This window comes from Podarcis vaucheri (genome assembly GCF_965113315.1).
Source record: "Podarcis vaucheri genome assembly, chromosome: 2".
NCBI classification, from domain to species: domain Eukaryota; kingdom Metazoa; phylum Chordata; class Lepidosauria; order Squamata; family Lacertidae; genus Podarcis; species Podarcis vaucheri.
The window spans coordinates 121,128,961-121,155,961 of record NC_138760.1 but is presented as its reverse complement, the minus strand read 5'-3'; the positions used below and the strand labels follow the sequence as shown (position 1 = coordinate 121,155,961).

Sequence of the window (27,001 nt, the reverse complement as noted above, 5' to 3'; positions counted from 1 at the left end):
CCTCACAGCTGTGGGTCGAATTTGTGCTTAAATTTGGTTGTCCTCCTAAGGACGTTATTGACCTAATTATTTTAAAATGTGCCGGGCGAGAGCTAGCGGATGCAATGGAAGCTGCAAAGTAAGATTTCTTAGCAGCTTTTATAGCCATCTCATAGGCTTTCATAAGCGTCCTATAATAATATGTTCTTGAGGCTCCGTCACGAGTCCGTCGCCATACTCGCTCTAGCCGTCTGAGATCCCGCTTCATTTTCCGGAGCTCCTCAGTAAACTAAGGGGCCCGGTTTCGACGGGGTCGCAGAGGGCGCTTAGGCGCGATCTCATCAATGGCTGCCAAGAGCCGGTTATTCCAGTCCTCAACAAGGTCATCTAATGCAGTGTTTCCCAACCGGTGTTCCGCGGCGCACTAGTGTGCCGTGAGACCTTGCCTGGTGTGCCGTGGGAGGGAGGCGAGAGGTGGGGCGGCGGCATCTCCTGCTGGATGCAAATCCAAACATGGCGGGCGCCTCCCTCACTCCTTTGTAGGCGGACCATCGAGAGAGAAAGAAAAGGAGGCGAAAGAGCGAGAGAAGGCGCCTGCGCGGAAAGAGGAGCGAGCAGTGCGCCTGCGCGCCGCGGCGCCCGAGATCGCTTCTCCCCACTGCCCCTTGCTTCAAAAGAGGTCCAGGGACAGCGGGAAGCGCTTCGCGCTGCCCCCGGACCTCTTTTGAAGCAAGGGTTTGCGGGGAGAAGCGATCTCCCCGCAGCCCCTTGCTTCAAAAGAGGTCCGGGGGCAGCGGGAAGCGCAGCGCTTCTTCCCCGCTGCCCCCGGACCTCTTTTGAAGCAAGGGGCTGCGGGGAGATCGCTTCTCCCGGTGCTCCGAAGTGGGGCGGGAACACCTGCCCCAGCCGCCCCGCTTCGGAGCGATGCTCCGAAGCGGGGCGGTGGGGCGGGAACCTCGCACCCCGCCGCCGGGCATCGGAACGATGCCCCGATGCCGGGCGGTGGGGCGGGAACCTCGCACCCCGCCGCCGGGCATCGGAACAATGCCCCGATGCTGGGCGGTGGGGCGGGAACCTCGCACCCCGCCGCCGGGCATCTGAACGAGGTCCTGGACCTCTTCTGAAGGCAGGCGGGGGCAAAAGTCTTTGCTCCCCCCGCCTGCCTTCCCGGGTGATCTTAAAATGCTGGCGGGCGGGAGCGAAGCGTTCGCTGCCGACCCCCAGCATTTTAAAATCTCCTCGGGGCAGCGGAGACTTCGCTCCCGCCCGCCAGCATTTTAAAATCGCCCCGGGACAGCAGGGGCTTTTAAAATGCTGGCGGTCGGCAGCAAAGCCCTCCTGTCCCCGGAGCTTGCGGGGCGGGAGGTGGGAAGAAGGGCTTTTCTTCCCACCGCCAGCCTTCAGAACAGCCTTCTGAAGGCTGGCAGTGGGAAGAAAAGCCCTTGTTCCCCCCCCAGCCTTCAGAAGAGGTCGGGGGACAGACTGTCCCTGGACCTGGTCTGAAGGCGGTTTCCCGATGCGGGGCGGGAACGCCTCCCCCTGCCGCCCGGCTTCGGGGCATCGTCCCGATGCCGGGCGGCGGGGCGGGAAAGCCTCCCGAAGCCGGGCGGCGGGGCCGCGAAGCCTGGGCGTGCTGGCAACTCTCCGCAAGCAGCGGGAGCCCTCCCGCTGCTTGCGGAGAGGTCGGCGAAGCCTGTCCTGGACCTCTTCTGAAGGCAGGCGGGGGGCAAAAGTCTTTGTCCCCCCTGCCTGCCTTCCCAGGGGCTTTTAAATCGCCCCGGACAGCGGATAAGTCCTCCGCTGTCCCGGGCGATTTTAAAATGCCGCCCGCCAGAAGAGGTCGGGGGAAGGCGGTTTCCATAGGAACGCATTAATTGATTTTCAATGCATTCCTATGGGAAACCGTGCATCGCAAGACGAAAAACTCGCAAGACGAAGAGACTTGCGGAACGAATTAATTTCGTCTTGCGAGGCACCACTGTACTTTTTATATGGTCAATATAGGCACAGAGTTAAATTTTTTAACATTTTCTAATGGTGGTGTGCCTCGAGATTTTTTTCATGAAACAAGTGTGCCTTTGCCCAAAAAAGGTTGGGAAGCACTGATCTAATGAGTCGCCAGGAGGAGCAGGGTTCCGCAAGGCTTGTCGGAATCTATCAGGATCCATCAGTTTTCGCGGACGAGCCCAAATAGGTTCGCCACCCGAGCCGGGGAGGAGCTGGAAGTCAATCTTGGCTTTCAAAGCGTAGTGATCAGACCATGGCACGTCCACAGCGGGGAGCATGATCACATCTATGCCAGCCCCAAAGATCAGATCCAGCATGTGGCCTGCTTGATGAGTGGGGCCCAAAACAAACTGGGAGAGCCCTAGTGTTGCCATGGAAGTCACTAGGTCCAGAGCCTTTGAGGAGGGAGCGGCATCGGCATGGACGTTGAAGTCTCCCAAAACCAGTAGGTTTGGGAACTCCAAGGCCCAGCTCGTCACCACCTCCAGCAGATCTGACAGGGTGGCTGCAGGTGTGCTGGGTGGTCAGTATACCAACCAGACAGCCAAGCTCTCCTTGGTGCCCCACACGAGACCAATACATTCAATGCCGGAGATCGCTGGTGATGGCAGAGCTCTGAAAGAGCAATCCTCCCGGAATAACGCTACTCTTCCCCCCCGACCCACAGTCCGCGATTGATGGAGGACAGAGAAACCTGGGGGTGTTATCTCATGTAGGGAGACTACTTCGCCTTCCCGTACCCAGGTCTCCATCACGCAAGCCAGGTCAATCCCCTGCGAGACAAAAAAGTCACGCATGGTGGCGGTTTTGTTACCTATGGACCTGGCATTGCACAGCACCAATGACGGAGGTGTGTAATCCTTGCTCTCCCTACCCTCATCCCTTGGGATGGGGCGTAGATTGGAAGGGGTTCGAGGATCACTGCATCTCGAAACCCTTCGCCGATAGAGATATCTAGCCCCACCGCCATTCCTCCCTAGCCCTTCAATTGTGGAAATCCCAGATCCCATACTAGCCTCCCCAATAGATGGGTAACATCCCCTCAATAACAAGTCATCCTTGGGCCAGTACTCCTGGGTCAAAATGGTATGGGAAAGAGGTGGAGGTCTGATAGGGTAAGTATCCCTAGAAGATAAAACCCAACCAACCGCACCCCAAGCGGGGGGGGGGGGGGGGAGACAGTCCCATGGTGTTTCATTAACTGTCAACCCCCCTCTCCCTCCTGGGTTAATTGGAGGATTGTTGGTTCTATCCGTGGCTGTGGAAGTATTAATGAGGTATGTGTTATAAAATGTGGATCACTGGCCAACAAAGAGCCAGATTCAAATTCGGAAGATCTGTCCATCCTGTCTCGCCAGGAGTACAGTAGAGTAGGCTGATCATTCTGATAAGTTTTTGGAACATTAGGCAAAGGTCCAGATGTAGAGTTGGTGCTGGATATCTCCAGATTGTCAGCAACATAGAGTTCTTTGGTGTTGTTGCCATAGAAATGTCGGAGGCGCCAAATTCCTCATCTAATTTGGTGTCGTTTGAAAAGGGAACAGGGAGTTGCACTGATGTCTTTCTATGGAATAAAGAGCTGTTGGACGTCTTTAAATATCGTGCTCTAGGCTCTACTGTCCTTATATTTTGGGTAGAAATCTCAGTCTTTATACTCTTCTTCAGGTCTTGTAATTCTAGGCTTAGAGAGTTCTTTTCTTCCTTCGGGCAATTAGTATTTCTAGTGTTGAGCTTGGTTTCCTTTATCCGCATTAGCTTTGACTCTATGCAAGGGACCAATTGCCTCCTATTTTTGTCCTTAAATACCCTCACTGGGCGGAGAGAATGGAACCACCATAGGGTATCCTTTATCTCCATGAGTCGAGATGGGAGGGTTGATGACCTAAAGGCTCATGGTGTATCTCAAGGTAGGCAGGAAGTGGAAATTTTCTAGATCTACATTTCGGTAATGGTAATTCAGGAGCTGAGACAAGGACATGGTAATTTGTCTGCGGTTCATCCACCTATGAGTATATCGGTGAATCTCAAGCATTATCTGGTTCGTTTGCAAGACTTGACAGGACCTCACTTCATCCATAGTTTGAGTTGGTGAGTTGTTAACAGAGTCATTTCTAATCATCCTTAGACTTTCTTCGCCGCCTCTATTGCATCTGCAGAAAACAGCAGCAGGAGACTTTTTCAGGTGGTTCACAATTTAGCGGAACCACCTGCAACATCGGGGCCCAGTACGGGCCACATGATCTCCTGCAATGATTTTGCAAAGTTTTTTGCAGATAAAATCACTCAGATTCGGGAAGAAGTAGACTCCACTGTGGGAGCAGGGCCAGGGCGGGAGAGTGCTAGAGTCCTGTCTAGTCAAGTTGTGTGGGATCAATTCCAGTCTGTTACCTCTGAGGATGTGGATAGGCTGCTTGGACGAGTGAAGCCAACCACCTGTCTCCTGGATCCTTGCCAATCCTGGCTTATAAAAGCTAGCCGGGAAGGACTGGGCGATGGGCTTTGTGGGGTGGTGAATGCTTCCCTCCGTGAGGGAGCCTTCCCAGACCCGCTGAAAGAGGCGGTTATTAAACCGCTTCTTAAAAAACCATCTTTAGATGCGGCCACGATGGCCAATTATCGCCCAGTCTCAAATCTTCCATTCTTGGGCAAGGTGATTGAGCTAGTGGTTGCTGAACAACTCCAGGCATGCCTGGAAGAAGCGGACCATTTGGATCCCTTCCAGTCGGGATTCAGGCCTCATCATGGGACTGAAACTGCCTTGGTCGCACTGGTTGATGATCTCCGGCGGGCTAGGGACAAAAGTGAGAGCTGTTTCCTAGTTCTGCTGGATCTCTCAGCGGCCTTTGACACCATCGACCATAACATCCTTCTGGACCGTCTTGAGGGGCAGGGAACTGGGGGCATTGTCATACAGTGGTTCCGCTCCTTCCTCCTGGGCCATGTTCAGAAAGTGGTGGTGGGGGATGAGTGTTCAGACCCCTGAGCACTCACTTGTGGGGTGCCTCAGGGTTCTGTCCTCTCCCCCATGCTTTTCAACATTTACATGCAGCCACTGGGAGAGATTATCAGGAGGTTTGGGCTGGGTGTTCATCAGTATGCGGATGATACCCAGCTCTACCTCTCTTTTAAATCAGAACCAGGGAAGGCGGTGAAGGTCCTGTGTGAGTGTCTGGAGGCGGTTGGAGGATGGATGGCGGCTAACAGATCGAGGTTGAATCCTGACAAGACAGAAGTACTGTTTTTGGGGGACAGGAGGCGAGGAGGTGTGGAGGATCCCCTGGTCCTAAATGGGGTAACTGTGCCCCTGAAGGACCAGGTGCACAGCCTGGGAGTCATTTTGGACTCACAGCTGTCCATGGAGGCACAGGTCAAATCTGTATCCAGGGCAGCTGTTTACCAGCTCCATCTGGTACGTAGGCTGAGACCCTATCTGCCTGCAGACTGCCTCGCCAGAGTGCTGCATGCTCTGGTTATTTCCCACTTGGACTACTGCAATGCGCTCTACATGGGGCTACCTTTGAAGTTGACCCGGAAACTACAACTAATCCAGAATGCGGCAGCTAGACTGGTGACTGGGAGCGGCCGCCAAGACCATATAACACCGGTCTTGAAAGACCTACATTGGCTCCCAGTACATTTCTGAGCACAATTCAAAGTGTTGGTGCTGACCTTTAAAGCCCTAAACGGCCTCAGTCCAGTATATCTGAAGGAGCGTCTCCGCCCCCATCTTTCTGCCTGGACACTGAGGTCCAGCTCTGAGGGCCTTCTAGCGGTTCCCTCGCTGCGAGAGGCCAAGTTACAGGGAACCAGGCAGAGGGCCTTCTCGGTAGTGGCGCCAGCCCTGTGGAACACCCTCCCGTCAGATGTCAAAGCGATAAACAACTACCTGACATTCAGAAGACATCTGAAGGCATCCCTGTTCAGGGAAGTTTTTAATATGTGACATTTTAGTGTATTTTTCATCTTTGTTGGAAGCCACCCAGAGTGGCTGGGGAAACCCAGCCAGATGGGCGGGGTACAAATAATACATTATTATTATTATTATTATTATTATTATTATTATTAGATATTTGAACTTACTAGGAGTCAAATACCATCAGTACATCATTTTCATGTAGTTTTCTTTCAATGAACAGCAAGCTGTGAATTTCAGATTTGTTTTCCAAAGCCTCTCCCAATCTGCCATTTGTATGTTATATCCTAAGTCCCTTTCCCATTTAGTCATAACTGATTTGACCTGTTCATCCTTTGTATACCGTTCTAGGAGCAAGTTATACATTTTAGAGAGATCTCTTTATGTTACTTCCTAAGAGTTCTTTTTGAAATTGTGATGTCTCATAATTAAACCTTTCTTTTTGTCTATCTTTAAGATATCATTTAGTTGGTGGTACTGTAACCAGTCAGTTACAGCTTTCCTTATCTCTTCAAAATCTTTTAATTTCAGTTGGTTTTCAACTTCAGTTAACAGCTCTGTATAAGTCAGCCGATTACTTCTCATATTCAGTTTTTTTCAGAGATATTGCTTCCAAGGGAGAAAGCCACCAGGGTGTTTTTTACTCAAGCAAATTTTTATACTTCTCCCATACCCTAAAAATTGATTTTCTTACTATATGATTCTGAAAAGCTCTATGCACCTTGGCCTTTTCCTACCATAAATATGCATGCTATCCATTATTCGTGTCCTTCCAGATCTGAAATACAGTATCTGTGTTTTCCAATGTAATCCATTCCCGGTTCTAGCAGATACAGGATGTTTCATAATAAAGTTTCAAACCCGGCAGGGCAAAACCTCCTCTCTCTCTTACATCTGTTAATAATTTATTTTTAATTCTTGATTTTGTCCCTTGGATAGCTTCAAAAAGAGGATTAGACTGATGTCTGTGCTCTGCCCTCGTGGTCCTAGGCAATAATGCTTCTTGATACTAGTTCCTGGAAAGCACAGGAAGGCAGAGGGTGCTTGTACTCAAATCCTGCTTGCTGGATTCCCACAGGCATCTGGCCACTGTGAGAGCAGGATGCTGGGCTAGGTCGTCCTTTGCCCAATCGAGCAGGCTCTTCTTATGTTCTGATACAGGCATCCCCAAACTTGGCCCTCCAGATGTTTTGGGACTACAACGTCCATCATCCCTAGCTAATAGGAACAGTGGTCAGGGCTGATGGGATTTGTAGGCCCAAAACATCTGGAGGGCCAAGTTTGGGGATGCCTGTTCTAAGATTGCAATATTCTTACAGTTACATGTGGCAAAGTAACACAAAAGTTTGACTTCTTAGTCATAGGAGAGACTGCTATTTGAGCCTGTGATCATTTCCTCCCTGGAAAAAGAGAAATACTGTGGTACCTCAGGTTACATACGCTTCAGGTTACATACACTTCAGGTTACAGACTCTGCTCACCCAGAAATAGTGCTTCAGGTTAAGAACTTTGCTTCAGGATGAGAACAGAAATAGTGCTCTGGTGGCGCAGCAGCAGCAGGAGGCCCCATTAGCTAAAGTGCTGCTTCAGGTTAAAAACAGTTTCAGGTTAAGAACGGACCTCCGGAACGAATTAAGTACTTAACCCGAGGTACCACTGTACAGAGATGTGTCTAAGAAGCCAGTTCCACCATAAATTATAAAATATTGCAGCTTATTAAGTGTGAATGGAGTGATCATGTGTTTTTCTTGCCATTATCTCACATGCATTCCTAAAGTATGGAACATAAGAAAGGACAGTGGAGAAAGGAGACAGTGTTAAAATAAGAGAAGGGGCATACTGGGACTGACATGTGTTCAGTTCCTTTCTTGGCTTTATTGTAAGTCTTAACAGGATTCTCTTCCCCCACCCCCCTCCTAAACAGGTGAGGAGGAGGATGGCCAGAATTCTATGGAACCATCTGTGAATTCATTGGGAAGAACAAAGAAACAGTTTAAATGCATGGAATGTGGGATGTTCTTTAGTCACAGTGGAAGACTGAGGACACATCAACGAATTCACACAGGGGAGAAACCATTTGAATGTATTGAATGTGGAAAGAGCTTCAATAATAGTGGAAACCTTAGACAACATCAACAAACTCACACGGGGGAGAAACCATTTGAATGTACTCAATGTGGAAAGTGCTTCAGTCGATATGGAACACTTAGAATACACCAATTAACTCACACGGGGGAGAAACCATTTAAATGTATTGAATGTGGAAAGTGCTTCAGTCGATATGGAACACTTAGAATGCACCAACGAACTCACACAGGGGAGAAACCATTTAAATGTATTGAATGTGGAAAGAGCTTCAGTGAAAGTGGACAGCTTAGAAGACATCAACAAACTCACACGGGGGAGAAACCATTTAAATGTATTGAATGTGGAAAGAGCTTCAGTGAAAGTGGAGCACTAAGAAGACATCAACAAACTCACACGGGGGAGAAACCATTTGAATGTATTCAATGTGGAAAGAGCTTCAGTGAAAGTGGACAGCTTAGAAGACATCAACAAACTCACACGGGGGAGAAACCATTTAAATGTATTGAATGTGGAAAGAGCTTCAGTGAAAGTGGAGCACTAAGAAGACATCAACTAACTCACACGGGGGAGAAACCATTTAAATGTATTGAATGTGGAAAGAGCTTCAATAATAGTGGAAACCTTAGACGACATCAACAAACTCACACGGGGGAGAAACCATTTGAATGTATTCAATGTGGAAAGTGCTTCAGTCAATATGGAACACTTAGAAAGCACCAACGAACTCACACAGGGGAGAAACCATTTAAATGTATTGAATGTGGAAAGAGCTTCAGTGAAAGTGGAGCACTAAGAAGACATCAACTAACTCACACGGGGGAGAAACCATTTAAATGTATTGAATGTGGAAAGAGCTTCAATAATAGTGGAAACCTTAGACAACATCAACAAACTCACACGGGGGAGAAACCATTTGAATGTACTCAATGTGGAAAGTGCTTCAGTCGATATGGAACACTTAGAATACACCAACTAACTCACACGGGGGAGAAACCATTTAAATGTATTGAATGTGGAAAGTGCTTCAGTCGATATGGAACACTTAGAATGCACCAACGAACTCACACAGGGGAGAAACCATTTAAATGTATTGAATGTGGAAAGAGCTTCAGTGAAAGTGGAGCACTAAGAAAACATCAACAAACTCACACGGGGGAGAAACCATTTAAATGTATTGAATGTGGAAAGAGCTTCAGTCACAATGGACACCTTAGAAGCCATCAACTAACTCACACGGGGGGAAAACCATTTAAATGTACTGAATGTGGAAAGAGCTTCAGGGAAAGTGGAGACCTTAGAAGACACCAACGAACTCACACGGGGCAGAAACCATTTAAATGTATTGAATGTGGAAAGAGCTTCAATAATAGTGGAAACCTAAGACGACATCAACAAACTCACACGGGGGAGAAACCATTTGAATGTATTCAATGTGGAAAGAGCTTCAGGGAAAGTGGAGACCTTAGAAGACACCAACGAACTCACACGGGGCAGAAACCATTTAAATGTATTGAATGTGGAAAGAGCTTCAATAATAGTGGAAACCTTAGACGACATCAACAAACTCACACGGGGGATAAACCATTTGAATGTATTCAATGTGGAAAGTGCTTCAGTCGATATGGAACACTTAGAATACACCAACGAACTCACACAGGGGAGAAACCATTTAGATATATTGAATGTGGAAAGTGCTTCAGTCGATATGGAACACTTAGAATGCACCAACGAACTCACACAGGGAAGAAACCATTTAAATGTATTGAATGTGGAAAGAGCTTCAGTGAAAGTGGAGCACTAAGAAAACATCAACAAACTCACACGGGGGAGAAACCATTTAAATGTATTGAATGTGGAAAGAGCTTCAGTGAAAGTGGAGCACTAAGAAAACACCAACGAACTCACACGGGGGAGAAACCATTTAAATGTACTGAATGTGGAAAGAGCTTCAGGGAAAGTGGAGACCTTAGAAGACACCAACAAACTCACACGGGGCAGAAACCATTTGAATGTATTGAATGTGGAAAGAGCTTCAGTCGAAATGGAACACTTAGAATACACCAACAAACTCACACAGGGGAGACACCATTTAAATGTATTGAATGTGGAAAGAGCTTCAGTCGAAATGGAAAACTTAGAAGCCATCAACTAACTCACACGGGGGAGAAACCATTTAAATGTACTGAATGTGGAAAGTGCTTCAGTCGAAATGGAACACTTGGAATGCACCAACGAACTCACACAGGGGAGAAACAGTTTAAATGTATTGAATGTGGAAAGAGCTTCAGTCAAAATGGAACACTTAGAATACACCAATTAACTCACACGGGCGCGAAACCATTTAAATGTATTGAATGTGGAAAGAGCTTCAGTGAAAGTGGAGACCTTAGAGTACACCACCGAACTCACACAGGGCAGACATCATTTAAATGTATTGAATGTGGAAAGAGCTTCAGTGAAAGTGGACAGCTTAGAAGACACCAACGAACTCACACAGGGGAGAAACCATTTAAATGTATTGAATGTGGACAGAGCTTCAGTGAAAGTGGATCACTAAGAAAACATCAACAAACTCATGGGGGAGAAACCATTCAATTCAATTCAAATCCTTTATTAGGCATAACACACCACACATTGTCAAACAAGCATCATATACGGACTGTATAAAACTGGGAGCAGAACTGGGGAATATTGTTTTCTTTGTTATAGGTGGTTCCGTAGGTCCCAGTTCCTCAGGCGATAGCAATAGCCTTAGTATCCACTCACTGTTGGATAAAGGTTTTGTGGTATAAGTTGCATAGTTAAATTCCCTGGTGACAGGTGTAGCTAGGAGGGTAATAGATTTCCTTATGGATGCTAGTCTTTCAATTAGTACGTCCTGAGCTTCATGTATTTGTTCAATAGTTGCTATGAAGCGGTTTTCCTTCTCTATGCTGGAGCTTTCGTCTGGTACGTGATTTGGGGATAGGGTTTTAGGTCTTTTAGCCAGCTGGTTCGAGGCTTTATCTGCCTCTAATTGAAGCATCTTGAAGTTCTCGTCCATCATAGACATTGTCGGCTTTATTTTTACCTTATCAGTCTTGATTGTTTCGATGAGAGGGGTGGGAGTACCGGACACTTCAAATAGCCGAGTCACCTGCAATCCAACCCTTTGTAGCTTGTCCTTATTGTCTGAGACTAGTTTGGTTGTGTGCCAGTCTCTGAATGTTATCACAACTCTGTTTAGGTCCTTATCTGATGGCAGAAATTTAACATTAATGATGTTTTCTGCTGGGACGAGCCCTCTAACGGCTAATTCAGTTTTCTTGAGAATATAGATTCTCTGTTGTGCTGGGGAAAGGAGATCTTTGTGCATGTGTACAGGTAGGATGATAAGTTTTTGTTTATTTAGAATTAGATTTCTGCTAGAGTGTGTTGTTTTAGGAATAGTTGCTTGCTTAGGGATCGGGTTTTCCCTTGATTTTCCCGCGGTTCCATTCGGGAGCGCTAGTTGCTCTGTTGAATTATGAAGCCTAGCCTTATGGAGTTCCTCTGTTGGATTGAATAGCCCAGCCTTATGGATGTTTTTATTTGGGCTTTGGCTTTGGCTTTTATCAAGGGGTGGCAGAACTGGGTTAGCTGGGCTCATTGGATTTGAATTCTCTAATAGCTTAAATAGTCTTGTGAAAATAAAAAAAATCCTTCCTGTAGCACCTTAAAGACCAACTAAGTAGTTCTTGGTATAAGCTTTCGTGTGCAATATATAGAAGGATCTGGCAACTTCTGTTTCAGTGTATCTGAAGAAGTGTGCATGCACACGAAAGCTTATACCAATAACTACTTAGTTGGTCTTTAAGGTGCTACAGGAAGGAATTTTTTTTATTTTGACTATGGCAGACCAACACGGCTACCCATCTGTAACTAGTCTTGTGAAGTTCACTTTCTTTGTTCGAGATGGGGGCTTTGTCTTCCTTCCCATTTTTACGTTCTTGGTCTTCTTCTCTTTATTCCTGGGACACTTCCTCTTTGAGAGGGGTTTCTTAGGGTCAATTAAATTTCCCTTCTGGTTTGCTTTAATCCTAGATGTTTTCCTTTTTTCCACATCATGTCGGGTTTTATTGTCCTTGATGTTATTGTTTAGTGTGCTAGAGAGAACTTTGTATGAATGCAAGTTGTCTATTCTCCTAGTTATTTCAGTCAGGGTGGTAAGTAGGCCCAAGCATTCTGAGAGGAAGTCTTTGATGTGTCCCAGTTCTCTGCCTATCTGCAACTTCTGTTCATTTAACAGATCATTATATAGTCCTGTTAGTATGTAGGGGAGGCATTCCAAGTCCAGATAGTGGGCTCTTGTGTCCTCCAGGTCCTCATTCGTCACAGTGAGAAACCCCATCTTGTCCCCGGGCCTGGGTCTTTGGGAGGGCTCATCTGTCTTAATTACTGGGTTTTCCTCTTGTGACTCTTGTTCCTGCTCCAGCCCTGGTTGATTCACTAAGGTTTCATCTTCTATGGCAACTTGTTTTATTTCCGTTGCCAGATTGACTCCCACCCCTTCTTCGTCTGTTTCCATAAGCTCCCCGTACCTGGTGCGGTCTATGGACCATTCGTGGGGGTGTCGTTTGTCAGCATTATTTATTTTGTCTGTTTTCGGTTTAAAATATTGTGAGATTTTCACCTGCCTTCCTCTTGTAGAGGGTTCAGCCGCTTTGGTGAGGGGGATTCCCAGCTCTTTATAGTTCTGTCTTGTGAGCACCATTCTCTAGGTTGAAAGCTTCCCTTATTGGGCACTTTGTTGTAGAAATAAAGGTAGAGTAAAGTTTGGAAAACCGGTATCCAGGCTGTTGGTTCAGGGAGCCTCCCAACCTTTCCCTCTTTAAGCCTTAACTTGGGGCGGGAGGGTATTCATGGGGGAGTTCTTGGACTTATCGAAGTTAGGCTGAATGGAGTTCAGCGGTTTCCTCTTCTTCTTTGGGTATATTTCAAATCAACCCGTCGTCCGGGAGCTCCAAGGCTGTAAATCCGTGTGGCAGTATCAGTAAACAGTGCGACGGTAAAACAATAAAACAATAAAACAATAGACTAATTAAAACAAGGCGACAAGCCAGACAACCAATAGTCTTTAAAGTCCTTAAGGTGCAGTTTTGGGGTCTTGAAGAGGCTAAAACTAATAAAAACACTTAGTTGAAGTCGGAGGCTCTACTTAGGCTGCTACCTCCGTTGCCATCTTGGACTCCTCTGTGAATACACCAACGAACTCACACAGGAGAGAAACCATTTAAATGTATAGAATGTGGAAGGAGCTTCAGTCAAAATGGACACCTTAGGAAACATCAACGAACTCACACGGGAGAAGCCATTTAAATGTACTGAATGTGGAAAGAATGTGGAAAGAGCTTCAGTCCATATCGACACCTTATAAGACACCAACTAACACATGGGGAAGAAACCATTTTAATGTATGGCATGTGGAAGGAGATGCAGCAAAAGTAGAGCACTTAGAATACACCAACTAACTCATACAGGGGAGAAACCATTGGAACGTATTGAATGTGGGAAGAGCTTCAACAGGGAGGATAAACTTGCATTACACTGGCGAACTCCCACAGGGGAGAACCTTAAGTCAATATGGAACCTTAGGAAACATCCGCTAACTCACATAGGGAAAACTAGATTTATGAAACATGGAGGAAGCTTCAGAGGGAGTGGAGACCTTAATATTCATAAGATAATTCACACAGGCGGGAAACGGTATAAATGTATGGAGTTTTCCACTCAGGTTTCCCAGATTTCCTGGGAAGTGAAGATGATTGTCAAGTCCCTGGATGTACAGAAAAGAATTTCAATAATAATAATAATATTTTTTATTTGTACCACGTCCATCTGGCTGTATTTCCCCCGCCAATCTTGGTGGCTTTCAACAAAATATTGAAATACAATAGTCCTTCAGATATTAAAAGCTTCCCTAAACAGGACAGCCTTCAGATGTCTTTTAAAGTCTGGTGGCTGTTTTTTCCTTTGACATCTGGTGGGAAGGTATTCCACAGGGAGGGCACCACTACCGAGAAGGCCCTCTGCCTGGTTCCCTGTAACTTTGCTTCTCACAGTGAGAACTTTGCTCTCTCCTCCCGTCACCAATCTAGCTGCCGCATTCTGGATTAGTTGTTGTTTCTGGATCACCTTCAAAGGTAGCCCCACGTAGAGCACATTGCAGTAGTCCAAGCGGGAGATAACTGGAGCATGCACTACTCTGGGAAGACAGACTGTGGGCAGATAGGGTCTCAGCCTGCCTACCAGATGGAGCTGGTAAACAGCTGCCCTGGACACAGAATTGACCTGTGCCTCCATGGACAGCTATGAGTCCAAAATGACTCCCAGTCTGCGCACCTGGTCCTTCAGGGGCACAGTTACCCCATTCAGGACCAGGGAGTCTTCAACACCTGCCTGCCTCCTGTCCCCCCAAAACAGGACATCTACCTTGTCAGCATTCAACTTTAATATGTTAGCCGCCATCCATCCTCCAACCGCCTCCAGACACTCACACGGGACTTCCACCATCTTCACTGGTCCTGATTTGAAAGAGAGGTTGAGCTGGGTATCTGCATACTGGTGAACACCCAGCCCAAACCCCCTGATCTCTCCCAGCGGCTTCATATAGATGTTGAAAAGCATGGGGAGAGGACGGAACCCTGAGGCACCCCACAAGTGAGAGCTCAGGGGTCTGAACACTCAACCCCCAACACGACTTTCTGAACACGCCACAGTGTATAACAATGCATCTAGCTCCCAGCCCCTCTAGTGGGTCCAGAAGGATGTTATGGCTGATGGTGTCAAAAGCCTCTGAAAGATCCAGCAGAACTAGGAAACAGCTCTCACCTTTGTCCCTAGCCCGGCGGAGATCATTGACCAGCGTGCCCAGGTCTGTTTCAGTCGCATGATGAGGCCTGAATCCCAACTGGAAGGGATCCAAATGGTCCACATCTTCCAGGCTTCCCTGGAGTTGTTCAGTAACCACCCACTCAATCACCTTGCCAAAGAATGGATGATTTGAGACTGGGCAATAGTTGTCCGTATTGGCTGGGTCTAAAGATTATTATTTTTTTAAGAAGCAGTTTAATACAGTGGTGCCTCGGTGCCATACGCTTCAGGTTACATACTCCGCTAACCCAGAAATATTATCTCGGGTTAAGAACTTTGCTTCAGAATGAGAACAGAAATCGTGCAGCGGCAGCAGGATGCCCGATTAACTAAAGTTGTGCTTCAGGTTAAGAACAGTTTCACATTAAGAACAGACCTCCAGAACGAACTAAGTTCTTAACCAGAGGTACCACTGTAACTGCCTCTTTCAGTGTGTCTGGGAAGGCTTCCTCACAGAGAGAAGCATTCACCACCCCACGGAGCCCATCGCCAAGCCCTTCCCAGCTAGCTTTTATGAGCCAAGATGGGCAAGGATCAAGGAGACAGGTGGTTGGTTTCACTCGTCCAAGCAGCCTGTCCACATCCTTGGACAGATTGGAATTGATCCCACACAACTTGACTAGACAGGACTCTAGCACTCACCAGCCCCCGCCCTGCTCCCACGGGGGAGTCTACCTCTCTGAATCTGAGTGACTTTATCTGCAAAAAAACTTTGCAAAATCATTGCAGGAGATCATGTGGCCCGTACCGGACTCCATTGGAGAGATGGTTCCATTAAATTGCTAACCACCTGAATGAGTCTCCTGCTGCTGTTTTCTGCAGATGCAAGAGAGGGGGTGAAGAAGGTTTTCTTCACCTTCGCTATCGCCATTTGGTAGGCTCAACGTTGAGCTCTAACCCGTGTCTGGTCAGATTCAGAATGAGGTTTCTGCCACTGGTGCTCTAGCTGTCTCGTTGCCCTCAGATCCATGGAAAACCACGGGGCTGTCCGGGCTCCATGCAGTCGGAGAGGGCGCTTCAGAACCAGACAGGCAATAGCCCTGGTTAACTCCACATTCCAACGGGCCACTAGGGAATCAGCTGAAAGGCCATCAGCATGGGATAAAACATCCCCTTCAGCATGGGATAAATCAGCATGGGATAAAACATCCCTCTGGAAACAATTTGGATCCATTAAGTGGCAGGGGCGGACCATCCAAATAGAACCCACCTCCCTGCAGAGGGGAAGGGTTGTGGAGAAGTCCAGTTGCATCAGGAAGTGATCTGACCATGGCACTTCTTTAGATTCGCTTTTACTTAGTGTCAGATCACCAACAGGTGAACACCAGGTCTAAGTCATGTCGGCGGCTATGAGTTGGGCCAAAGTTACTCAGGACAGCCCCATGGAGGCCATGCTTTCCACAAAGTCCCAATCGGCCCCTTGTAAGGTTGTGTCGGTGTGAATGTTATAATTCCCCAGGACAACCAAACTAGGTGTCTCCAGGAGAACATCTGCCACAACCTGAAGCAGTTCGGGCAGGGAATCCTTGGTGCAGCGGGAGATTGGTACAAAGGAATCCTGTACTGCTCCTATTGTTCAACTTCAAGAATATGCACTCGGAGAACTGGGTCTTCCCAATAGGACACCTGGTGCAAATTAATGACTTCCTACAAATCACTGCAAACCACCACCCCCTCCCTGCCCACATGACTTGGGTTGCTGTGCGTAAGAGAAACCTGGTGGACAAGCAGTGGCAAGGACAGGTCCATTGCTGCATACAAAAATTTTCTTTTGGGATGTCTGTTGTTAATAGGCCCAAAAAAACATTTCTGGTTTTTTGGGAAAGTATGTCGTAACATTTTATTTAATTCTTCATTAACGGTATCCCAAATTTATTTAATTTTAGGGCACCTCCACCACATATGGGAGAAATTCCGTTCTTTAAGTTTGCACCTCCAACACTTTCCACTGGTGTTTTGGTACATTTTAGCCAATTTCAAGGGTTTAAGATACCATCTGTACATCATTATTATTTTTTTAAAAAAATATTTTATTGTATAGCATGCTGTAAATCTTATGTCTCTTTTCCGTAAGTTTTTCCATTTTTCTAAATCAATTGGATGACTGAAATTTTGTGCCCATTTGACCATGACATCTTTAACCTCTTTGTCTCTTAAATGCCAATTTAATAATGGTTTATACATTTTGGATAAATTTTTATCATCATTTATAATCAATTCCTTGTCTATTTCAAATAATTTTGTATCAAATCCATTTACTTTCTTGTCTTCCTCAAAAATTGCATTTAATTGATGGTATTGAAACCAGCCTATTCCTGTATGTCTTATTGTTTCATATTTTTTTCATTTGTAATCTATTATTTACTTCCTCTAAAAGATCTTTATACATCAACCAATTTGAATCCATATTTTTTCTTTTTACTGCCTCTGCCTCCATTGGTGACAACCACCATGTGGTTTTTGGTTCTAATAATTTTTTGTTCCTTTCCCAAACTTCATATAAGGCTTTCCTAATAATGTGATTTAGCAATCCATTGTGGATTTTTGTTTTCTTATAATCCAGGTAGCTGTGCCACCCCACCATATTATCCCAGCGCTCAATATCCAATAATTTAATATTCTTCAATATCATCCATTCCTTAAGCCAGACCAGGCAGGCAGCTTCGTAGTAGATCCTAAAATCTGGCATTCCAAACCCTTCTTTGTTTTTGGTTTCTGTTAATAATTTAAATTTAATTCTGGTTTTTTTGCCCTACCAAATGTATTTTGCCAAATACCTGTGCCATTCCTTAAAATAATTTAAGCCATTAAGAACCAGAATTGATTGAAAAAGGAACAGCATTTTTGGTAAAACTACCATCTTGATTGTAGAAATTTTACCCACGTGAGTTTTAATATACTCCAGATTTCTAAGTGTTTCCTAATTTTGTTCCATACCTTAATATAAATGTCTTTCTATAAATGAATGTTTTTCATGGTTATACAAATTCCTAAATACTTTGCTCTGTTAGTAATTTTAAGTCCTGTTTCTATTTCTAACTTTACTTTTTCTTGTATATCTATTTTTTTACAGAGTTTTGTTTTTTCTTTATTAATTTTGAATCGTGATAATTGTCCATACGCCTTTCTTTTTCCTTTCCTTCCTATTTATTATAATAATTTTTATTGATTTTCTTTCTTACAACAAATATCCATCACCATCACTAAATCTTCCTATATCTCATCATAGTCTTTCAATTTTAACTTTCCTTCTTGTTCTATTAGTAATTCTCTGTATGTTGGCCATATTCCTTTCATTGTTGACATGTTAAGTGATAGTGCTTCAATGGGTGATAGCCATCACGGAGTTTGGGGTTCCAATAATTCTTTGTATTTTCCCCATACCTTTATTAAAAACTTATTATAGTATTGTGGAGTCCTTTGTGTACTTTTGTTTTCCCATACCACAAATATGCATGCCAACCAAATATTCTGTCATGTCCTTCCAGTTCTATTGCCTCTTCTTTCTCCAATTTAATCCAATCCCAAATCCGAGTAAGACAAGCTGCTTCATAGTAAATTTTGAGATCTGGAAGGGAAAAGCCTCCCCTTTCTTTTAAGTCTGAGTTTTGTATTTTATTCTTGGCCTTGTTTTTTTCAATATTACTACAATACTCCAGAGCAGCCTTTTTCAACCTGTGGGCCCCCAGATGTTGCTGAACTACAACTCCCAGAGCTCAGGGATGATGGGAGTTGTAGTCCAACAACATCTGGGGACCCACAGGTTGAGAACCGCTGCTCTAGAGGGTTTTCTGTTGTAAATATTAGATTGTCTGAAAAGTCTCTGACCTTATAGGCCCTTTGTCCAACTTTAATTCCTTCTATTCTAGGGTCTTCTCTTACTGCTTTCAAATACACTTCCGGAAGTGTGATAAAGAGGAGAGGAGAAAGAGGGCAGCCCTGTCTTGTTACCTTAGAGATATTAAAAGCTTCTGATGTTTCACCATTTATAATTAGTCTGACCTTTTGGGAATTATAAATTGCTTTTATACCACTACATATTTTCTCACCCAAACTCATCATTTCCAAAGTTTTTTGCATGAATGCCCCTGAAGCATTATCCAATGCTTTCTCCGCATCCACCAAGATCAGGGCTGCCTTTTTATCTGGTCTCATTTCTAGGTATTCTATTGTATCTACTACGAATCTTACGTTGCTGTAAATTTGTCCTCTGCGTAGGAAGCCTGACTGATCTTTCTTTATTAATCTTGCCAGGATCTTTTTCAATTTATTGACTAATTTTTTTGCAAATAATTTATAATCTGAATTTAGAAATGAGATTGGTCTATAATTTTTAATTTACTCTAAATTGGATCCATATTTCAGTATCAATGTAATTAGGGCCTCTTGCCATGATTCTGGCACTTGTCCTCCTTCTAAAATTTTGTTCATTATTTTTTTCTAACACTGGTAATATGGTCTCTTCCAATTTTTTGTAATTCATTATAGAAATACCATCTGGACCAGGGACTTTACCATTCTTAGAAGTCACAATTCCTTCTTTTATTTCATTTATATTAATAGGGGCATTTAAGTATTTCTATTCTTTCTCTTATTTTTGCCAGTCTATTGTTTATTTTTTAAAAATCCTATTTTTTCGTCAAGTTCTTCCAGCTCACTTCCATTTCTGTTGTTGTTTTGCAGCAGATTTAGTTAATGTGAAAGCACAAAAGAACCACAAAGAATCTTGAGGCAGGTTACAAATTTATTCCAGTTCAGTCTTTGGTTATTGACATTTCTATCCCACAACCCTATCCACCTAGCAGACTGCCTCTCTCCCCTGGCCCTACAAGCCCATCAGTAACATTTTCTGCAGAGACACTGGGGATTGTTCCATGACAGTTGTCACTTGCTGACAATGCAGAAGGAGGCCACCTTGGTGCACCCAGAAGATACCAGATGTTGGTTGTAGTTACGTCTATACAAAGTGCATAGCCTTTGACCCTCCATAGAGAAATGGGGAGGAATGAGGAGCCTGAATAGCTGACTAGAAGGAAAGGTACCCTGGTAAGCTTCTGTCGATTCTTGAGGGGGCTTTGTATCATTTAACTTCAAAATGTGGAAAATGTTTGTGGGGCCTCCTCCTCCCCTGTTGCTTCTGATGAGTGGGAACCTGGATATCTGCCCCAAACGTTTGCCTGGATGGTAGCAGGATGGGAGAAGTCAAGTGCCCAGAATCAAAAAGGAAGAGTATTTTCTGCATATTTCTTGAACGAAATGGGCATGTCTGAAAGCTCAGATGAAGTTCATGTTGACAGTAACAAAACTGCTATTCATAACCCAGTTAATATATTTATTACTTCTGATATAAAGAATCTATCCTTCGGAGAAATAAGGTGATATTCCATACAATATAATGCTGTCCCAAACAAACACTTTAACCAGATAAACTTGTTTCTGGGAGGTGGGGCAAGATGCTGAAGGAATCTATTCTATCGGGGGGGTGAGCTCAGTGCACCCAGAAGATTCCAGTTGTGGGTTGTAGTTGCATCTATACAAAGTGCATAGCCTTTGCCCCTCCATAAAGAAAGAAATGGGGGGGGGGAGAAGAGCTGGAATAGCTGACCAGAAGGAAAGGTAACCTGGGAACTTCATGTAGATTGACCACTCCAGCTCCCTGACCCCAAGAAAAGACCAGTCCAGGGAGGCAGGTGAGCATTACAGCTAAACCCCACATTATGCTCTCCAGCAGCTATTCCTTCAGACAGGCCTATTTTCATTCAGTCTCCAGTGTGTCCATGGGTGTGTGTGTTTCCCCCCCCTTCCTTGCAGTCCTGACAAAAATCAAACCTCCACGCCAATGCTTTCAGCCCCAGAAGAAGGGGTCCTCTTGGTGTCAAGGTAGGGGGGGTCCAAGGGAGCATCTGGAGCCCTGCTATTCCTTCTGGCGCTGGGCCCTTCCCCTCCTCTCTCTGCCATCCCAGGGCCACTCTTGACTCCCCAGCAGGAGACGGGATCTGTATGTGATGGTGAGATGTCCTGGCTGGTTGAAGGACCTCTTTCTGTTTCCTGGAGCTCCTTCCTTCTTTCTCATGCAAGGTGGAGTCATGGAGCAGGTGAAGACTGAGCACACCTAAGGGGGACATGGGGGGGTCTGCTTAACCTTTCCCCGTCTGCTCCTTTTCTGGATCAAAATCCCCAGCTAATCTGTCTAGCTCCTGCTGCTGCTGCTGCTGCCTGTCACTGTTCCTGTGTCTCTAGAGTGTTTCTTTGAAGAGAATACAGGGCGCTGCAAAACACATTGTGTGTAATGAGTGTGCAATAAGGTAGACAGAGGCTGAGCCCTCCCTGTAAACAGGGAGACTTCTGTCCAGGAGATTTCTGTATAAAAAATTCTTTGCTGAGGTGGAAGGGGGGACTAAGTGTTAAGTATTGAAGTTCTCACCCTGGCCACCAGGGGTATTGTGTGTATAGTTTTCACTCAGGTCCACATCAGACAATTTAGGCGGGAAACCCTGGGATGTTGTTGACAGCCGGCTGCCTATAAAAGGAGGGCGGCTGAGCTGTTTGCTGTTCAGTTCAGTTCCAGCTTACTATAAAGAACCACTTGGAGAAATCTCTGTGTTGTCTGCTATGTCCACCCACAATTTAATACTAAGTGAGGTTGGAATAGAACCATGTTTACATGAACATGAGAAGGCAAAATATGTTCTCCATTTAAATATTTATTAAAATAATTTATTCAGTTACACAGAAGTGTTATTAGGGTTTTTTGTTGTAAGCTAATTCATACATTGTAAGAAGTGGGTCCTGAGACCCTTGACCCCCTTCTTTCAAATACCATCTGAACAAAATTGGTGAAGCAGTAAAGAGTTTATTGAGGACTAAAGGTAAAGGGACCCCTGACCGTGAGGTCCTGTTGAGGATGACACTGGGGTTGCGGCGCTCATCTCACTTTACTGGCCGAGGGAGCCAGCGTACAGCTTCCAGGTCATGTGGCCAGCATGACTAAGCCGCTTCTGGCAAACCAGAGCAGTGCACGGAAACGCCGTTTACTTTCCTGCTGTAGCAGTAAGTATTAAAAAAAATTTAAAGTCTCTCATATATATATAAAATGAATGTTCCTAGATGTACCAACCAAGCACGTACATAGATATGTGGACCAGATGTCTGGAGCAGCACAGGAAGACCGTCCTGAAACCATTTTGACTCCCAAACTGACCAAATGTTTTCCCTGCAAGGAGGGAGGGGGTGAAGGAACCTTCCCGTTCTCTCAGAAATTGGGTAATCACCGTCTCAAAAATGGCCAGACTACCAGGAAAGGCAGTCAGATAAGGCATTATCTGATAACCTGGCACACAGGAAAAACAACAACATTCAAATTTCTGTTGTAGATCGCCTTTTCTGTGATGTATGTATGATGTATGGAGGGGTGGTCTTATGCTCCAGGGGAGGAAATTTAAATGATCTGTATAAGGGCAGGCACACCTTTGTTCGGGGTCCTCCTTTCTCCTGCGTGTGAGGGGAGCACCCTGTTGCAACAGTTCAATAAAGATCAGTCTTACTAGCTGCTTTGCTTCTCAATATTCTCTGGTTGGCCTCTGTTACTTTCTCCAACTGATGGAGAACCTGCAAAGGACTCTATAAAGGCTCTTGTGTCCCCCATAAGGGAATGAGGGCAGATTTTGTTTACAACAGGTACCTATTTCTCTTCTTGCAATTTGTGCTTTCGAACTGCTAGGTTGGCAGGAGCAGAGACAGAGCAACGGGAGCTCACCCCGTCGCAGGGATTCGACCTGCCAACCTCCAGATCGGCAAGCCCTAGGCTCTGTGGTTTAACCCACAGCGCCACCAGCGTCCCTCATTGAGGACAATATGGGGCTCCAAAGCAGGCACAGTCCAGCTGGAGTGAAGAATGAGCTTTTATTCCCCATGCACACGTTCCCTCCCTCGCCTTCCCATTGGTTGGGTGCTGCAAGGTTTTCCTTCCCCCAATTATCAAATAACAAACAAGAGGCTGAGCGTGGAGAGAACTTCTCCTTACTCCTCTGAGTTGCTTCCACTTCCGGCTTCACCAGCAGAGATCATCTCCGGGCTTGCGGAGGCGGAGGAGGGGGCTTCTTCCTAATCAAGCCTCCTAATTAAGCGCCCTCACTCCCTGCCTCCCACGCGGGGGCTCCCATTCCCGCCCCCGCTGCCCGGGATTTCGGGTGAGTGCAAAGCCAGTGGCGGGGAAGGAGGGAAGGGGCTTTGCGAGGGGGTCCAGGATGAGAAGCCCCGGGACGGGGAGGAGAGAAGGGAGGGAAGGGAGCTGTTTCCTTAAAGGGGGCCTTGAAGGGGGGGGGGAGAGAAGCTTCCTCCTGCATGGATCTGGTACAAAGGGAGTTGCAGGGAAGGAGGCGGGCAAGGGGAGAGGGGTGGGCATTGCTGGCCTGGATCGCCTTAATAAAAGTATTAATTTTAATTTTAATATCTATACCCCAGCAGAAGGCCCCTCGGAGGAGGACCTTATCTTTAGGCAACAGGCGAAAGCCTTGCTCTTCTCCCAGGGGTTTGGCTCATTAAAGAATCTATGGACTTCACAACTGAATTATGGGGGGGGGGTTGTTTTTATTTTTTACTCTGCCATGCATCTCTGTGTTTTTCTCTTGTAAGCTGCCCTGTGATCTTTGGAGGAAGGGCAGTATAGAAATGTGAAGAATAGCTGTAAAAATAGGAAGCCCTCTTGCGTTCAAGGGGGGGGATGGGACAAAGTCATTGATCAGCATGCATAACAGGATGGGCTTAGGAGGGAATAATAATAATACTAATAATAATAATAATAATTCATTACTTGCCCCCTGCCCATCTGACTGTGTTGCCTCAGCCACTCTGGGCGGCTTCCAACAAAAACACCCCAAAATTTAAAACATCGAAAACTTTCCTACATAGGGCTGCCAGCAGAAGACTTCCGTTTTGTAGAAATGGCCTTTGAATTTAAAGAAATGCTGTCTTTAAGGAGTCCCGTGGTGTAAACGTGTATGTTGTCCTCTAGGTCCAAACACATAGTAAGAGCAAGCAGTGCTCCAAAGTGCTTCTCTTGTGAACTTGCCATCTAAGTCAGTGTTTCCCAACCTTTTTTGGGCAAAGGCACACTTGTTTCATGAAAAAAATCTCGAGGCACACCACCATGCCAGATGGGGAAAGGTCACTTTTTACTTATGTAAAAAAAAAATAAAAAAATAGTAACAGCATAGAAGGTAATGGTTAGGCTAGCATCCCTCTTCCAAATATGCTAGGTTTTTATTTGCAGGGACTGTTCTACATGGGAAAGCATTCAGCACTGTCATTCTCCCATCTGCCATCTGAATTGGTACTATTCTGGGTCAACTTACTCTGCTGCATGTGTAGATGAAAATGGCACCAAGTGTGGGGGAGGGGGCAGAACAGGTTTCAGATACAGGATATTAAGCATACACGTACTTCAGATTGAACTGGTTGCTTGCTTTGCAAGTTTTCATTTCCCCAAATGACTGCCTTGGCAAGCGCAATACCTACCAGGCTCAACGCCGGTCTCGCGCTGTCGCTTCCTGCGCTCTCAAGGACCCAGGAGGAGGAAGGCGTGAAGGGAATCCCGAAGGCGCGAAAACCTCGCGCATGCGCAGGCCTTCCGCCTGCGACAGCCCAGTAGGCCGAAGCGAGCGGCGATGGGATGTGGGAGGGAGCTCGCTCGCCGCCCCGCGTGTGCCTATGTGGGGCACGTTACAGCCCCGTGACGTCAGCGCCACGCAGGCAGCCAGGCAGGCAGACGGCGAGAGCCCCGCGCTGGGCGGCCTCTCCTCGCCGCCGCCGCCCTGCCTCTCGCCGCCCGACTCGCCCGCCTCCCTCCCACGGCACACCAGGCAACGTCTCACACCGGTTGGGAAACACTGGTTTATCTCTTTGATGTCTGATGGGAGGGCATTCCACAGGGCGGGCGCCACTACCGAGAAGGCCCTCTGCCTGGTTCCCTGTAACCTCACTTTTCACAGTGAGGGAATTGCCAGAAGGCCCTTGGCACTGGATCTCAGTGTCTGGGCTGAACGATGGTGGCGGAGACGCTACTTCAGGTATACTGGACCGAAACCGCTTAGGGCTTTAAAGGTCAGCACCAACACTTTGAATTGTGCTCGGAAAGGTACTGGGAGCCAATGTAGGTCTTTCAAGACTGTCGTTACGTGGTCTCGGCGGCAGGTAGCAGCGCTCACAGCTTACGGACTGCACCGTGTAACAGGTGTCTGGCCCAGCAGCCTAAGGCGGACAAGACACTGAAACAGGCATTCAGAATCCATTCATTTCATAAAACCTGCAGGGCTCAATCTCTGTGTTTGTGTATGTGTGTGTTTCTGTTTTGCCCAAGGGTCTGGGGGTGGGAGAGAGCTCTTTAGCATGATGCTTTTAAAACAATTAAATTATCAACAAACAAACCTGATGATACGAATAGCAACGTCAGGTGCTACCGGGGGGGGGGGGAGAAGGGGGCCTACTCGGAAGTAAATACTGCGTCCAGGCGCAATTAGCGCTTATTTAAGGTGCACCAAGACTGCCTAAAAACCTCACCAAAGATATGCAACAAAGCGCTTCGTTGCAGAGGGGAGAGTTTGTGCACCGTGGAGGCTGGAGGGCTTCTATTCTACATGTGGGGGTTGGGGGGGCGAGGAAAATGTGCTCCGTGGGGGGGCGGGGAAGGCAAGAAAAGGAGCTGAGCTCTAACTATAGGCTCCCACGCTTGAGCAGGCCCGACTCGGTGGGGCGGACCACCCTCTCTCCTGGAGGAGGAGGAGGAAGAGGAGGAGGAGATTCCCATCCACGGCGTGGCCTCGCGCGCTCCTGAACGGGAAATCTCTGCAGCCCAAGACTCTCCGCAAGGCAGCTCCTCCCTTCCTGCCTTGAGCCACCGCCAGCCGCGCCCCCCTCCCCAGTTATCTGCTGCCTGCCAAGCCCCGCCCCTCTTCATTGTCCTCCCCTTCTGTTTATACACAAAGACCCCCCATCTTCTTCCCCCTTCCCCTTCCTCCATCCCTCGCTTTTCCCCCTCTCTTTCCTTTTTTAAAAAAAATATTTTCTCTTCCCCTTCTTTTTTTCCACCCTTTCTTTTTTCTCTTTCTCCCCCCCCCTCCCCGCCCTCCTGCCTTCCTGGGTTAAAGGATTTGAGCAATGGGTCTGGAGGTGGAGCTCGTCGGAGGATTAGCCCGCCTCGCCCGCCTCCCTCCCACGGCACACCAGGCGACGTCCGGCGGCACACTAGTGTGCCGCGGAACACCGGTTGGGAAACACTGATCTAAGTTGTTTACTCCTGACCAAAGCTCCTGTTTCCCAAAAGGACTGGAGGGGGGAGGTCTCCTCATCACTTTTTTTTTTAAATAAATATTTTTTATTAAGGTTTCAACAAATTTAACAAAACACACACACACAAAAAACACACAACACAAAACATAATAAAACATAAAACATATATAAGTTCAATTCTTAATTTCTTGTAGCTTACTTTCCCGACTTCCTCTTACCTCCCCTTTCTGTATTCCAATTTCAAATTTATTTTCAGCAAATCCTTCCCTTATTTTTTAACTTACTTTCAATATTGCTTACTCTCCTTAATTTAACCATTATCGCTATTAACTACTTCATTTCTAATCCAACATCATTTTAACACTCATTGATTTTGCTATATTTCTTTAAATAGTCCTTAAATTTTCTCCAATCTTCTTCCGCTGTTTCCCTTCCCTGGTCTCGGATTCTGCTCGTCATCTCAGCCAAACCCATATAGTCAATCACCTTCATCTGCCATTCTTCCACGGTGGGTAAATCTTGTGTCTTCCAGTACTTTGCGATGAGTATTCTTGCTGCTGTTGTAGCATACATAAAAAATGTTCTATCCTTCTTAGACACCAATTGGCCGACCATGCCCAGGAGAAAAGCCTCTGGTTTTTTAGTAAACGTGTACTTAAGTACCTTTTTAATTTCATTATAGATCTTTTCCCAGAAAGCCTTAATCCTTGGGCACGTCCACCAAAGGTGATAAAAAGTTCCTTCAATTTCTTTACATTTCCAACATTTATTGTCAGGCAAATGATAGATTTTTGCAAGCTTGACCTCACCACTTTTAAGCCACCCCACTCCCACCCC

General features: G+C 46.1%; 3 protein-coding genes and 1 long non-coding RNA gene across 4 annotated transcripts in view; 3 read left to right on the top strand and 1 right to left on the bottom strand.

Moving 5' to 3' along the window:
- Window positions 1-27,001, bottom strand: part of LOC309523625 — a 123,554-nt gene that overhangs the window by 15,126 nt on the left and 81,427 nt on the right. The window lies entirely within an intron of this gene.
- Window positions 1-27,001, top strand: part of LOC309527528 (uncharacterized protein) — a gene marked incomplete at its 3' end in the record, with an annotated part of 122,173 nt that overhangs the window by 60,019 nt on the left and 35,153 nt on the right. The window lies entirely within an intron of this gene.
- On the top strand, window positions 3,935-19,521 carry LOC309527530 (uncharacterized protein; the record flags this gene model as incomplete). The annotated part of the gene is made up of 3 exons (XM_082214356.1): window positions 3,935-4,024; window positions 9,344-10,182; window positions 13,261-19,521. The coding sequence occupies 3 exons, from the start codon at window positions 3,935-3,937 to the stop codon at window positions 13,322-13,324; spliced, it is 993 nt and encodes a 330-aa protein (XP_082070482.1). The 3' UTR covers window positions 13,325-19,521.
- Window positions 22,987-27,001, top strand: part of LOC309523543 (uncharacterized protein) — a 62,101-nt gene continuing 58,086 nt past the window's right edge. Inside the window, exons 1-2 of the mRNA XM_082207405.1 lie at window positions 22,987-23,067; window positions 26,847-26,890. The gene's annotated coding sequence lies outside the window, so the exon portion shown is untranslated. The remainder of the gene's footprint in view (window positions 23,068-26,846; window positions 26,891-27,001) is intronic.